Source organism: Ipomoea triloba, chromosome 3, assembly GCF_003576645.1.
Source record: "Ipomoea triloba cultivar NCNSP0323 chromosome 3, ASM357664v1".
Lineage (NCBI taxonomy): Eukaryota > Viridiplantae > Streptophyta > Magnoliopsida > Solanales > Convolvulaceae > Ipomoea > Ipomoea triloba.
In genome coordinates, this window is record NC_044918.1 from 18,636,342 (window position 1) to 18,651,124 (window position 14,783).

At 35.0% G+C, this 14,783-nt stretch overlaps 2 protein-coding genes across 2 annotated transcripts; both read right to left on the bottom strand.

The window, feature by feature from the left end:
• Positions 1 to 728: 728 nt before the first annotated feature.
• LOC116013020 lies at positions 729 to 14,005 on the bottom strand. Its single transcript, XM_031252682.1, has 20 exons — positions 13,908 to 14,005; positions 12,557 to 12,993; positions 11,679 to 12,494; positions 10,648 to 10,793; positions 10,209 to 10,419; positions 9,873 to 10,110; positions 9,701 to 9,788; positions 9,292 to 9,535; positions 7,237 to 7,464; positions 6,637 to 6,756; positions 6,414 to 6,513; positions 5,799 to 6,070; positions 5,185 to 5,309; positions 3,049 to 4,216; positions 2,851 to 2,964; positions 2,540 to 2,769; positions 1,961 to 2,168; positions 1,651 to 1,885; positions 1,391 to 1,541; positions 729 to 1,206 (listed from the first exon to the last, which is right to left on the bottom strand). Exons 1-20 carry the CDS (start codon positions 14,003 to 14,005, stop codon positions 901 to 903), a joined length of 5,535 nt encoding a protein of 1,844 aa, XP_031108542.1. The 3' UTR covers positions 729 to 900.
• LOC116011934 (kinetochore protein SPC24 homolog) lies at positions 5,575 to 7,644 on the bottom strand. Its single transcript, XM_031251369.1, has 5 exons — positions 7,237 to 7,644; positions 6,615 to 6,756; positions 6,414 to 6,515; positions 5,997 to 6,070; positions 5,575 to 5,873 (listed from the first exon to the last, which is right to left on the bottom strand). The coding sequence occupies exons 1-5, from the start codon at positions 7,412 to 7,414 to the stop codon at positions 5,758 to 5,760; spliced, it is 612 nt and encodes a 203-aa protein (XP_031107229.1). The 5' UTR covers positions 7,415 to 7,644; the 3' UTR covers positions 5,575 to 5,757.
• Positions 14,006 to 14,783: the final 778 nt, after the last annotated feature.

Genomic DNA, 14,783 nt, shown 5'->3' on the forward strand with positions numbered 1-14,783 from the left:
TTAATACTTATACTGAAAAATGTAATAGTAATAAGTAATAAAATGTTTATTACTTATATAGGAAAATGTAATACTTTTTAAAACAAATATAATACTTTTACATTTAATTTTAATTTAAAGTATTATATTTTTCCAAGTAATAAACATTTGTAACCCAATGGGGTAGCTCAAGTGGCAAGTGAGCTCTCTTTGTTGGGCAGAATTTCGGGAGAACCTGGGTGAATTTACCAAAACAAAAATAAGCATTTGCCAACATTACTTACAAGAAAAATATAATACTTTTGATGAAAAATGTACTTTTATATCAAAATGTAAAAGTATTACAATTGTCGTCAAAAGTATTACAATTTTTCTTATACGTAACAAACACTTTATTCCTTTTTTTTTTTTTTTTTTGAAGAAACACTTTTTGCTTTTTTGAAGAAATGAAGAAACACTTTATTCCTAAGCTAATTAGTATTATATTTTTCAATATATGTATTACATTTTTCATATTGATCCAACCCAATCCAACACATTTCACGGATAAAGATTCGTGAGGCAGTCTCATACAAGTATGATTTGACTAGATCTAGCTTATGTAGTGGACTAAAATACATAAAAATAGTATTCTAAGTATATAAAAAAAAATTAGATACATAAAAATAATAGTTGAGATGCATAAAAATGACACCAAGTAATGAATCTATGTACTTACAATAGTGAATCTATATCTATATACTTATAATAGTGAATTTATGTATCTACAATAGTGAATTTATATACCTAAATAGTATAAATATGTATTTATACCAGTGAATTTATGTACTTGCGAGTGAATGCCACCTATCAAAAAATATGTTTCCATGGCTCCATCTTAATACAGACTAACTACCAGAAAGAAGTACTAAACTGGCCCTTCTATCTCCCTTCAATTGCAGAGAAAGTAATGTCATTACAAGAAGGCTTTTGCCCCTCCAGCTTTGATTCAACGTATGACTCCGTTAGAGTTGAGAAAGCAGGCCGTTTGGGTACCGGTAAACGACCACCTCTTTCATTGTTCAGCATCGAAACCACGTCCGACGTTGTTGGCCTGTCTTTTGGTTTTTCTTGGATGCATAGGAGAGCCACATTAAGGCATAACTTGACCTCATCCAGATTGCATGAGTTAGCCAATGCTGGATCCATGAATTCCACCCATCGCTCTTCTTTCCAGGTTTCCCATGCCTGAAATCAACGTTAAAACTTAAAAACATGTTTTTAAGGAAAGTGCACAAGACAGAAGGATGTGCTCTGTCTCAACTAAAAGTCTAAAGTGATAGTTGGATTCCACATTTATATTTATATATGTTATTATATGCTCATATGTATTATATGCTCAACAAGGAGAAAACATCATAGGTTTACTCACAAATCCCAGCAAGTTCAGAGAACCATTGGCCTCGTAAAATGTGGTGTTCCTCTTCCCACTAATGATCTCTAGTACGATAACCCCGAAGCTAAATATGTCAGATTTCGTGGAGAATAGCCCATGCACTGCATATTCGGGAGACATATAGCCACTATATCCAATATATTTAAGGATTATCAGTAAAAAAAAAAAGATGTTTAAGTATAAGGAAGAATAAAACTATAAAAGCACAAATTGATGTTCTGTGCCAAATTACTTACTATGTTCCTGCAATCCTTTTGGTTTTTGTTGGAATACTCTCATCAATGATTCTTGCCATGCCAAAATCAGATATTTTCGGGTTGAAATAAGTATCTAATAATATGTTGCTCGTTTTCAAGTCTCGATGGATAATTCTTAATCTGGAGTACTTGTGAAGATAAAGGAGACCTTGAGCAATCCCTTCGATTATGTGCACCCGCTTTCTCCAGTCTAGCATCACACTCTTTGTTTCATCTGCAGAAGCAGTTGTGAGCAAAAAGGTCTTATGATACTATACAGAAAATGCATTTCCAGAGTATGAACACGAACCGAAAAGAATTGAATCCAAACTTCTGTTTTGCAGGTACTCATAGAGTACTATCTTCTCTTCTTGTTCAGTGCAGTACCCCAAAAGCCTCACAAGATTGCTATGCTGCAGCATGGAAATTACTCTAACCTCATTTCTGAATTCCTCTAGTCCTTGTCCAGACAGTCTTGATAGCCTCTTCACTGCAATCTCATGTCCCAGTAATTTGCCCTGAAATCATAGTTTCAAGTTGTTTGCAAGAGCTCATAAACAAAAAAACCCAATCTCTAGTCTGAGATAATACAAGGAGCTAAGTGTTGAGCCTCTCAGCTTAGATTTTTAGTTGAGACAAAGCATATCCTTCAATTTGGTAATAGAGCCGACCTCATGAAAGAGGTCATGGTTCAAAGCTCTGTGCCACCCGATATGGTCCACGTGTTGCTTGGAGCCCATCAAAAAGTAATCGGCCCGTACACGTGAGGGGGCGTGTTGAACATATAATATATAAACATAAATGTGCAATCTAACTATCAGCTTAGACTTTTAGTTGAGACGGAGCACATCCTTCACTTCTAAGCGTAGCAGAGGTGTTTGTAATCTACCTTGTACACGGGACCAAAACCGCCTTCCCCAATCTTGTTTTCAGCAGAGAAATTGCCGGTGGCATCTACAATGCAAGAAAAGCTCACTAGAGGCAATTCACAACCATTCCACTTGCCTTGTTCAACAGCATCTGCACTATTTTGTGTATCAACTGCTGCTACATTAGTACCAAACTGAAACAATAACAGTGATGCACTGTCTCTTATGTCATCTTCTTCCCTGGCGATTCCTGTTCCGCGCAATCAAGTTGACTAAATAATGTTCATTCAATGAAAAATGGCATAAAATATAAAGAAATTTAGTGATTTACCTATATGGTTGACCTTTTTGTATCCAAGATAACACCATACTGAGCTGAGAACTAGTGGTACTAAAACAACCACAGTTGATATGATAATAGCCCATTTCCATTTCCTTTGAATCCCTAGGAGAGTTGGGTGGAACATTTAATCAGCAATACAGACAATAACATTATAATATCAAGTCTTTTACACTAAGCTAGCCTCACCTGAACTTTTAGGAACGTCGCCTCGGACATAAAGGCTGCTGTTGCCTCCACCTATGCTTTTTAGCAGATCTCGTTTGTCACCGTAGTAAAGCTGGCATCCAGTTCCATCGTTTTGAAACGATGCAAAAGCGGAACAAGAACAGTTGATTAGGCACATCATTTCGCAGTCGCTGGGGCCTACACCGGTGGATCTAGAAACAACCATTGAGACGGGTATAGAGCCTTTGATCTCTGAGAAATTATTGTTACCACCACACATGTTTGGCAGTGGAACCAAACACCCTTTGGTTTCGGGAGCCTCCCTGGTGTTGCAAAGAGTGTGGTTTACAATTGCCACCCCTCCATCCAACATAGTAAACTCGTTGATTTCCCCGCTTGATGTCAGAACAAACCAAGACATGTTTTTCCCTTCGTTCGTGTTAAATGTGAGGTAAATGTCGTTCTTGTTTGACACAAAGGTGAAGCTGTAGCTGTCTGATACTCTCTGGAAGAAGAATCTAAAAGTGTGGCCATCCCAGAAACCGATCTCCTGAGACATAATGACCCGACGCCAAACTTTGAAAATTGATTTGTTGTGTGAATCAAGGCCTAAAGCAAATGGACCACTGGCAGGAACAGAAGGAGTCAACCAGGATACAAGAAATGACTTTCTTGTTTGGTTTGTATCAATGCCTAACCATCCCAGCTTCATTCCTGGCAAAAAAGTATCAGAGGGGTAATCAAAACTCTGCCATAGAACCTTCTCCCCTTCATAAAGAACAAAGTTTCCAGAATCAAGAAGCGTTGCCCTCGTGTTCCCACCCGTTGCCACCATTTCAGAGTTTACTACTATATTAGGATAAATCCTAACATCAGAGATCACCAGGTTCCCATCATACCTTATTGTCAGATTTCCAGTCTCACCGTAAACTGGATTGTCCCGGTTCGCTACCCAAAACGCCTTCTTATGAACATCTTTCTTGATCCAAGTTCCCAAATAGTGGTTCCCTCCAGGATCACCTGTACCAAAAAATCCTAATTCAAAGATTCCATTTGCAGAAACTAATGTTTCGCCATTCTGCAAGGTTTGGCCTTGTCTAAGGGTGTCAAAAGCATGACAAAAGAACACAAATTTGCAACAAAATGTCAGACAAGAAACAACAGAGGAGACAGATATTCTTGCTGTCATCTGGACCCACAAGTTTCTGCTGCAAACAAAAGTTAAGGCTCTTGTATCAGTTGTATGTACAAGGAACAAGAGCAATATATAAAGCAGCAAAGGTCTTCACTTTTGACATAAAATTAATGAAAAGGTCAGAGCGGAGACTTGAAACGATTTTATTGCTTTGTTAAATTTGAATTTTGTTTTATCATTCTTGAAATGTCAGGTTTTTAGTAAACAAAACAAAAAATAAATAAAATTATTCTTTTCAGTCCAGAAAACCATAAAATTGACAGCACTGATGGATGTTGGTCTCAGACATTCTTGGCAGAAATATGGTATGAATGTGAAAAGGGATACAATGAAGGAAAAACAAAAGCAAATAAAGACAAAAAAGAGTTCATTGACAAAGAACTAAAGACAATGAATTATTTGATGAGTAGAACAACACCTCCTCCTAATTTATTACAAAAAAAAAAAATTGAACAATTTGTTGTCAAGTTTAAGATGCAGAAGTTTGGAAAAGTTTACCAATTAAAAACTCTCTTTTTTTCCCCATCCTGTTGTTATTTTCAATAAGGCTGACTTCAAGAAATTTCCTTTGTAGCATCAGCTTCCCATAATTTCCTTTTCATTCGTGCAGCCATTGTTATGATGAGTATAAATGTGAACAGAACTATCTAATTGAAAGGTCAAACAATACTACTTTGATTGTGAAAGAAGCCAAAAAATGGTAAACTTTCTTGATCCACAAGAGATTCCATTTGATTGGATATTGGGAGGTTAAAATGTTAAACCATTTCCCATATCATATTTCTTTTTGGCATTCTTCTCCTGTCTAGAAATCCTTTGACTGCACAAAAACAACCAGGTGGAACTGGGAAAAGTAGGAATTTTAAAATGTAAAATGTTATCCTAATTGTTTCTCTGATTATGAAAGGCTCCTCACATCATAACTAAATCTATCCAGGCACTTTTTATGCAAGGAAGGTTACTTTGCAGCAATTTGCAGTCTTTAATTTCTTCCTACCAAGTTCAAGTCCACTTCCACTTGAATTGCTATCTCCATAAAACAAGTACGAAACTGGAACATTAACTCTCAGTTTGTAGCCAAAGAACACTGCAATTTCAGGTGAAACAGACCTCAGGATCCAGGAAACAACTAGATTATTACATGCCATGTTTCACCCCTCAAGTTTGCTTTCAAGAATAGCATGAAATTTCATCTCGTACATAGATTAGCAAGAAACAGAATGAAATAAATACAGCCTGATTAAGTGCAACATGGCATTCAAAGAAATGCAATTGAAATGCTTCCATGATCATGAGAAATTTGGGATGTGCTTGGGAAGAAGGATACATGTCAACATTCTGTGACTCAAAAATTTGCAAAAGAAAAATAAAGATAAATAGATTCCAAATTCATACTAAGTTATAGAGCTGTTTTGTACTTGTGCAAGAAGGATCACAAAGGAACAGCTACGCACAAGATTGCAAAAGAAATCATAATTGTATTGGCAACTTAAACATACATGTACACAACATTTGACAGAATTGTGCTCACAAAACTATAATGTGTCCAAGTTAATCATCTTCCAAATGCGGTTACAAGTTTCAAACTCGGACATATCTTTTGGGTCAAAGTCAAAATCTTCAACCACATTTTTATCTCTCTGAACTATATCTGTGTTGAGTGAAGGACTATCCAGTTGCAGCAGATGGCGAACAGTTCTAATGAGAACAGCCACATGGCAAGAAATAAAGGAAAAATAGATAAACATAAACATCAATTTTTCAATAAGGATACAGCCAGATATTTTTGATTGATCATCCAAGCTTGGAATAATATTTGTAACTGAAGCAAACAATGATAACTTCATCCTGCAAAATCAGAACAAAAGGGCTATTATTACTTAATGGAGAGGAGGGAGGGTTCTGCAAGCAATTAGTGGCAAAAGATAAAATATGACATCTCACATCAAAAGCATTATTTCTGATTATTGCGTAGTATGAAAAATTCAACTTGGAATAATATATAAATCTAAAGAAGTGCATGTGATAGCAGAGCACTTGGATTGCATAATAAAGCATTGCATCCATAGTAACCCGTTATTCACATAATTTGCAATTTTAAGTATGACATCACACTTATGAAACTTTTAAAGTAGGCAGAAACCAATGTGGCTGATATATTGATAGCTGTAATATATTGAGATGAGCTTACTCTGCTCTTGAGTCATCTCGCTCAAGTTGCTTAAGGGATTTCCCTTGTTCCTCAATGGAGAATCTTTGATGCTCTAAATCATTCATTTCTTCTGCAATAACTGTGATGACATTACAAATATACAAACCACCGATCAATAACACAAGCAAAAGTTTCTAAGATATCAAAAGCCAGCAAACATAGGGCTCTCGAAATACTCATCTCAGCTCTTCTCTTAACAGGCTTTCTCTTTGAAGCTCCTCTTCAAGATCTTTTTGTAGTGATTCTATTTCAGCATCAGTTGAAGCTTCAGATTTTGCTTCCAGAGTTTTACGTTTGCACATATCTACCTTCTTTTCATAATCTAAAGCACATTACGCACAAAAATCAATACAACACATTTTTAACATCAGAGCAAATTGGCAAGCTGAAATCCTCAAAATCAAAAGAATTTACCTATGAAACTCACTACACAGCCAAACCAGTAAATAACTAAATATACAGTCTTCAAATTAAGCAAGATATTTTTTTTCGAAAACCATGAGCACTAACAGAAAAGGAAAGTAGAAAATTTCTACATTCTAATAAGCATCAGTCAAATAGCGGCTTCAACAAATTAGCTTCATTGACCCTTCTTTCCTCCAAGTTTCAATTATTTGCCCCTTCCCAAAGGGAAGTGAGAAATTGAATTATTAACCAGAGTAACTGCGCATCTAATTTCATCAATTTCATACAAATTACTTGTTATCTCAAGTAACAAATTGGAATTTAACAATACTGAACCACAGAAAAACGGTATCTTTATACAAGTAAAGCCAAAAAAGAGAGAAGATTTACTAATTACCTTCAATGGACCTCTGGGTCTCGTTAAAATCAGTATTGCACTGAGATTGAAGGGAGTTAGATTGCTCCAATAGCTGCTTCAATGAATTGACATCTTCGCCATCCTTCAAGACCTCAACGAGGTCGTTGCTCCACAACATGAGCTTCTCTACGTCGAAATTCTTCAACCCATCCCCCATTCTGTAGACTAAATCGAAGAACCCTAGGGTTTCGGCTTTTCCTCGTACAGCTGCAAGACTAGCGGATGTTTCTTGAACAAAACTGCCACTGGAATTGCCAAGTTTTATCCCAAGGAATTTGAGATCCGATGTGTGGGTTTGAGGCTTTGAGCGAATTTAGGAATGTGGGGAAGCGGGAGAGGGAATCAATTTGAAGTGAATGGAAATTCTTAAAAGAGATTCAATTATTGTATCTAAGAGCGTGTTCGAAGTCGGGTCGATTTAAGCTCCAATTTAAAGTCGGGTCGATTTAAGCTCCAATTTAATAAATATATAGTGACTTAATCTCGAGTTTGATCAAACTTTAAAATTGAAATTTGAGTTTAATTCGCTAATTTTCATATTGCTCAAGCTTTTTATTTATTTTTTTGGTTAAAAAAAAAAGTTTGAGTTTTCAAATAATTCAACAAATAAGTTTATCAAAGCAAAGATGATACAATTAGATAGACTAAATTTTAACTGATTATGAACTTAAAAATAGATCACCATCAATTCTAAAACATATAAGAATTCAACATAAATGTTCTCAAAAGAATAAACAATGAGGTTGCATTCTCTAAAACAACTTAACTAATAGATAAAATCGTTCTCATAGAAACTTTGATAGTGTGCATCAAAAAATCCAGCAAATAAATTTTACAAATTCAAATAATGTATATCATCAAAAGTTAGATCAATGAAATTCCGATGTAAATTTAATTACTAATTTGAATGTTCTAGAGTTATGCAAATCCTAGTAAATGATACCAAGAATGTCCATGATATGGAGTAATATATATATATATATATATATATATATATATATATATAATTACTTTTGTTTTTTTTTTTGAAAATTGTATGTTGAGCTGTTATTCAAGTTTCTTATTTTAATTTTGGATTTTTAGACAAATAATTACTATGAAGCATTTAGGTGGATTGATATAGATGTTTTCAAGCACGTTGTGTAAGGACATTGAAGGACTACTAAAGCATCTTGACAAAAATACAATGAATTGGAATGTTAAAACTAGCTTGAAGTTGAAAAACAAAAATAAATAAATAACAGATCAAGAGCAAAAGACACAATCTTGAGTTGATGAAGCTAAAGCCTTGGGAGAATAATGGAAGTCATAGGAAGTTGCATTTCAATTATGGCTTAGATGTGGTTTAATTGTGGCACTGATTATCTCACATGTAGGAAGTGATAGTAATGATGTAACTTCCTATGGCGGATTATTGTAGTTGAATTGAATGGTTATTTTTTTGAAAACGAATTGAATGGTAATTAGTATGAGAGTAATTAACATTTTTTAAATGTAGTGGTAGCTAGTATTAATAGTAAATGCATTATCATGTAATAGTTTATTGGAGTTTGAATTGATTACTTGTGTTAAAATGCATTATCATGTAATAGTTTAACCAAATAATGTAATTTTTACTGTAAAAAAATTAGGTTGCAGTTGAATTACAATTGCAGCTTACCAAACAGACCATTAAGGAGAGAAATCGGGTGAAAAACGACCATAAAAGGAGTAGGCTTACATTGATTTACAATTTGTCTATGAATTAGACCATTAATTGTTGAGCTTTTGAACCTATATAGGATACTTTAGCTATAGAAATTATAAAAATAAAGGAACATTTTTCAAGGTTTCCATGGTATTTCATTAATAGTCCATTGTCATTATCAAACCACTTGGAATTTTGTTACAAAAGATTGACAAACATTTCATCAACAGAAAAGAAAAAAGGAATATATGTGAAATGAAAGCAATATGTTACAAAAGTGTTTTGCTATCGACCTTCAATTTCTGAAATTGTGACATTATTGACCGAACAAGTTTTTGGATTGTTACCAACATTATCATATTTTGAGCCAATGGCATTAGAAAATCCATGTTGCTTAGGAGTAGGTAAAACTATTGATTCTGTACCAAGCATAGATACCACATCTGACATGGTAGGTCTATCCGCTGCACTTTCTTGAACACATAGTAGACCTATTTGAATACATCTTGTTGCTTCATTTGTTGAAACCATATGGTCTATTGTTTGGTCTATCAAGTCTGAAACTCGACCTTCTATCCATAAATCCCAAGCCTAAGAATCCCCGCAAGCGGAGATGTTAGAATAAAGGAAACCAAGAAATAGATGGATGCACATTTTTTAATACAACTCACATGCATGTAGAAAAATACTCACATAACCAAGTAAATTTGAAATACGAGTTGGATTATAGAAGCCATTGTTCCTCTTTCCACTTACAATCTCTAGCACCATGACTCCAAAGCTAAAAACATCAGACTTCTCAGAGAATAGACCATCCATGGCATATTCAGGAGACATGTATCCACTGTTTCACCAACAAACTATTAATTCATATCACACCAAAGTAATATATAAATAAAGAGATTTGAAAACCATTTCCATGACTTACTAAGTCCCAATAATGCATTTTGTCCTTACTCGAGAATCATTATCTTTAAATATTCTAGCTGTTCCAAAATCAGAAATCTTGGGATGCATATCAATGTCTAATAAGATATTACTTGTTTTTAAATCTCTGTGTATAATCCTTAGTCTTGAATACTTGTGGAGGTACAAAAGTCCTTGAGCAATCCCATTAATAATAGAGGCACGCTTTCTCCAATCAAGGCAAACTTTTTTTCTTGCATCTGTGCACAATCAGTGATCATACATTCAATTAAAGGATCCAAGAAAGAGAAAATAAAAGGTGAAGGATAGAGATCAATGACTAATTAATCAAACCAACCAAAAAGAATTGAATCCAAACTTTTATTTGGCAGATACTCATATATTAATATCTTCTCGTCTCCTTGAGTGCAACAACCTAAAAGTCTGACAAGATTCCTATGTTGCAATTTTGAAATCAATAGGACTTCATTCTTGAATTGTTCGATTCCTTGTCCAGACATTTTTGAGAGCCGCTTTGCTGCGATATCTTGACCGTTGGCTAATGTTCCCTAAATAGTTTTGCTAGTTAGCTAGATTTCAAGGATTCTGAATGAGAGTTTATTTTGAATGATACATAATTTAAGAAACACCTCGGGTCAAATTATATTTCACATGAATCCAACAACATATTTAAAATTTACAATACAAAAATTGTGTAAGAATGTCTCACGTGAACTAATATAACTCTTGTAAGCTATGTGTGAAAATTGGAAGATAGACATTGACATAGTTCATACCTTGTAGACATGGCCAAATCCTCCTTCACCAAGCTTATTTTCATTAGAAAAGTAATTTGTGGCCATCTCTATGCTTTTAAAAGGGAAGAAAGGTAACTCCTCATCTTCCTTACCATCAAGTTCTTGCCTCGAGTTCACAATTGGGGCTGTGCCAACGCTTGCAGGTTATTAGTGTAAAGCCAGAGTTAGGAAATTAAAGAGTATGTTAAGAGAATATATATGTACCTATGAAGCATGTGCGGCAACATTTTCTTGGATTCATATACCATATTATGAAAATCATGGCAAGGGTCACGAGTGGTGCTGCTGTAAGAGCAGCTATCATTGTTGTTCTCATGTTGTGTGGCTTCCTTTTTTGCAAAGCAGTGGGAGGATGGTCTGGATTTGCTTAAAAGAGTCCAATATAATGCAGAGCAGGTGAGTGCATTATTTCATAGATTTTGTTGAATTAAAATTGTTAAAGATCAAATGCTTACCACTACGCTAAAATTATAAGTTTTGAGTTCTAAGGCTGGCATGCAGGTGCAGTGGATAATTGTTGGGCTCAACAATATGACAGTATAAGAAAATAAAGTTGCACATGCATTCAATTCGTTACCCAATTGCTATACCATGGACCAAGATCTACAATTAGACCAGGGTCCACCTTACCAATAAGTATATATATCATGTACCTGGGTCCACATTGCAAGGTGGACCCGTGTCCATTTACATACTGAATGTTCACAATTTGAATTGTGAACATTTAGTATGTAAATTGTGAACATTATTCGGTATGTAAATGATGTATTTTGAACACAGCCCACAGAATAATTTGCCCTACCTTGTATTGTGGACCTTTGGTCCAAAAATTATGTGTATTATGTGCTTACATTTAACATATTATGTGTTTTCAATTTATTTAAAGACACATAATATGTTAACTTGCAGACACATAATTTTTGAATCATACTTTGTCTTCACCTATACTTTTCGCGTAGTGGTAAGCACTTGATTCTGATGGGGAAAGTTTTGAAAGAGAAAAGAAAAACCTGATTTTGCATTGCGAATGTAAAGAACTTCACCATTAGACACGTAATGGTAGGCAGTGGAAGAAGAAAATTTGCAACCAGTTCCATCAGTCCTGACAGCAGCATAGGCGTTGCAGGAACAATTTGTCTCACATATTTCCTTGCAGTCACTAATACCAAGCCCAGAACTGAACAAATACTGTTCCCACACACCATCTATGACACCGTTTGTTGAATTGAACCAGTCCCCAACGCTACAATTGTACTGTTTGGGTCTTATACACCCCTTATTGTTATAAAATTTGTCACTATAGCACCCAGATATAGTGTATATGTCTTTAAATTTCCCTTTGATTCTAACCTTCACTTTCCCCATTGCAAGCACAGTGGCGATATAGCTCGAATTCCCATCCAAAACAAAATAGCTATCGTTGTGGTTAGAGAAATACCTGAGAGGGAAATCCCCATCAAGAAATCGGAATTTGGTGCCACTCCACTCCCCACTTTGCCAATAAACAATCCCTCTGTGCATGGCAACTATCTGCTTGGTATTGTTTGGATCAACCCCTAGAGTAAAAGCACCCGGAGAAGGGTTTTCCTCGCTCGTCCAAGACGTCAGGAGACGCTGCTGAGGTTGTCGCGTTTTCAGCCCGAACCAACCCATTTTCATGCCCGGAAGCCAAGTATTAGCAGGGCGATCAAAACTTTGCCACAACATAGTACCACTACCTGTAGAATAATTGAAGTATAAACTTTCAGAACTGTTGAAACTGAGGCTGTAACAATCTTGATAACCGACATTGGACAAAGCTTGTCCTAAGCCCTTTATGCAGGTGTCTGAAATATTAGAAAGTAAAAAATAATAATCAGAATTATAATGATGGTCCAACACGTACTACATGCGGGGCATTGGAGAACCAAGTTGCCCGTGTCAAGTAGAGTTGCTGTCGTGTTTTTAGCGTACACATGTTGTTCTTTATTCACAACGAAAGCATTCCCGGTGGACACTACCAAGTGGCCTTCTTCATCCATTGTTAAATATGGAGGGAAAGCTTGGCTTTCGCCCGACCAAGCAACCCAAATTGCGGTTTCTTCTGAAGTGGACAGGGCGACATACTGTGTTAACTGTATACACAAATACCAGCTGGAAGTAGAGCCAGGTCGTCCCACGAATCTTAATCTGAACCGTTGGTTTGATGACTCCAAGTAATCTCCGGTATCCGATGACAGTTTTTCCCCCGGTGCAAGTGTATCTTTAGCACTAACATGAGAAAGCACACCAGCATGCAACAAGACATGACAGATGAAGAAGGAAGCCAAAATTCCAACCACTAACCTATCATACAACATAATAATTCTTGATACACTACTCATTTATGTTATATGATATCTATGGTTTGATATTAAAATATTGCATGGGTATGAGGATATGATAAGTTGATAACTTCCCAGTTCTTATATATTGAAAAATTCAAAACAAAGTCTCCAAAAGGAAATGCTCTTTGTGCGGAACTCGCGGAAGTCTTACAAAACTTTGACACGAAATTTTGTCCAAAAAACCTTTCAATTCAAATCACTTATATACTAGTTACTAGTGAGTAGCGGAGGACCTAATTATAATTATCTTGGCAAAGACTTCTCAAATTGAATTAAAATTGACTACACCTGTCAGTGCATATTATATATACTAGTCTTTTCTATGCGCAATGCGCAAAAACATATGTCTAATATTTATATTTTAAAAAATAATTAACGAATTTTTACTAATTAAAATCTAAATGAAAAAAATTATTTATTATATTAATCTAATATTTAATATGTACAAATATTATTATCATTAAAGAATATAAGAAAAGATATGGTAGATGCATGTGCATGGTAAAGTTAATGAAAAAGATAACGAAAGTTATAACGGTAAGATAAATCAGAGTATTTTTATCCAAAAATTTGTATAGTACAACTCTAAAAACACAATGTACGGTTAGCACTAAAAACATGAACAAAAATTAGGGATGTAACTTTGATTGAAACTTATTATGTTTTTAGATATATATACTCCGTATTTTTTAATTAGCATAATTTTTTTACACATATTTTATTAAATTAGAAAAGTGAAACATGAAGTCTTTTTTATACTTAGTATCTCACAATGTACAGGATGTAGATGCAATTGATAGTTTTATTGCGACCCGGTCTACTATAAATCGGGTATAAGCCTAAGGGAGTGGGGTACTGTCATTTTGGACTCACCTCCCGCTAGTATCGAGGTGCTCCTTGCTGCAGACGCCGCTGGAGCCAGTTCCATAAGAGTTTGGTAATTTTTGTATCTCCCGTCCTTGACGGGTCATTCCCACCAAATATATATATATATATATATATATATATATATATATGTTGACTGACCTTCTGATTGGGTATCTGGTATGTGAAATCGATTTTAATAAATTAAAAAAAGAAAGAAAACGTAGAGTGAGGAACAAAAATCAATCAACCTGGCCTGCTGAACGCGTTTTGTTTTGTACTAAGAAAGAGGAGTGGATTCCAAAAACGTACGACGACACGATTTAGTTGCCCACAATGGAGACACCACAAATTTGTAGTCAATGTCGTTTTAAGGATTGTTGAACGAAATAATGACTTCCAATTTCCAAACACAACAATCATGTTTTTGTTATAGAGACATAACAAGTCATTGGTCATATTCAAACCATGTTGACAAAGTTTTTTTTTTTTCCCTCTCCTGCATAACTATTTTTGGTGTAAACGAAAAATTTTGCATGTTTACACTGAGAATTCTGTACAAATTAAAATATATGAATGTAGATCAAATGTGGGCAGGAGCGGAGGCAGGATTTTTTTTTTTTTCTTTTTCAGTGGGGGCAAAACTTAAAATAAAGGAGAAAAAAAATAAAATACTCAATAATCATGCAAAATGACTCGACCTCTTGACCTTTACTACAATACATACATATTTTTTTTTTGAGTACTATTGGCTCTATTACGCTAATTCACCTTTGAGTAATTTATATCTATATGAATTACTTATATGCAAACATCTGCTATATATATATGGGGTGAAGTGGGGCTGTGGGAGGAGGGGCAGTTGTCCCACTGCCCCTATACTAA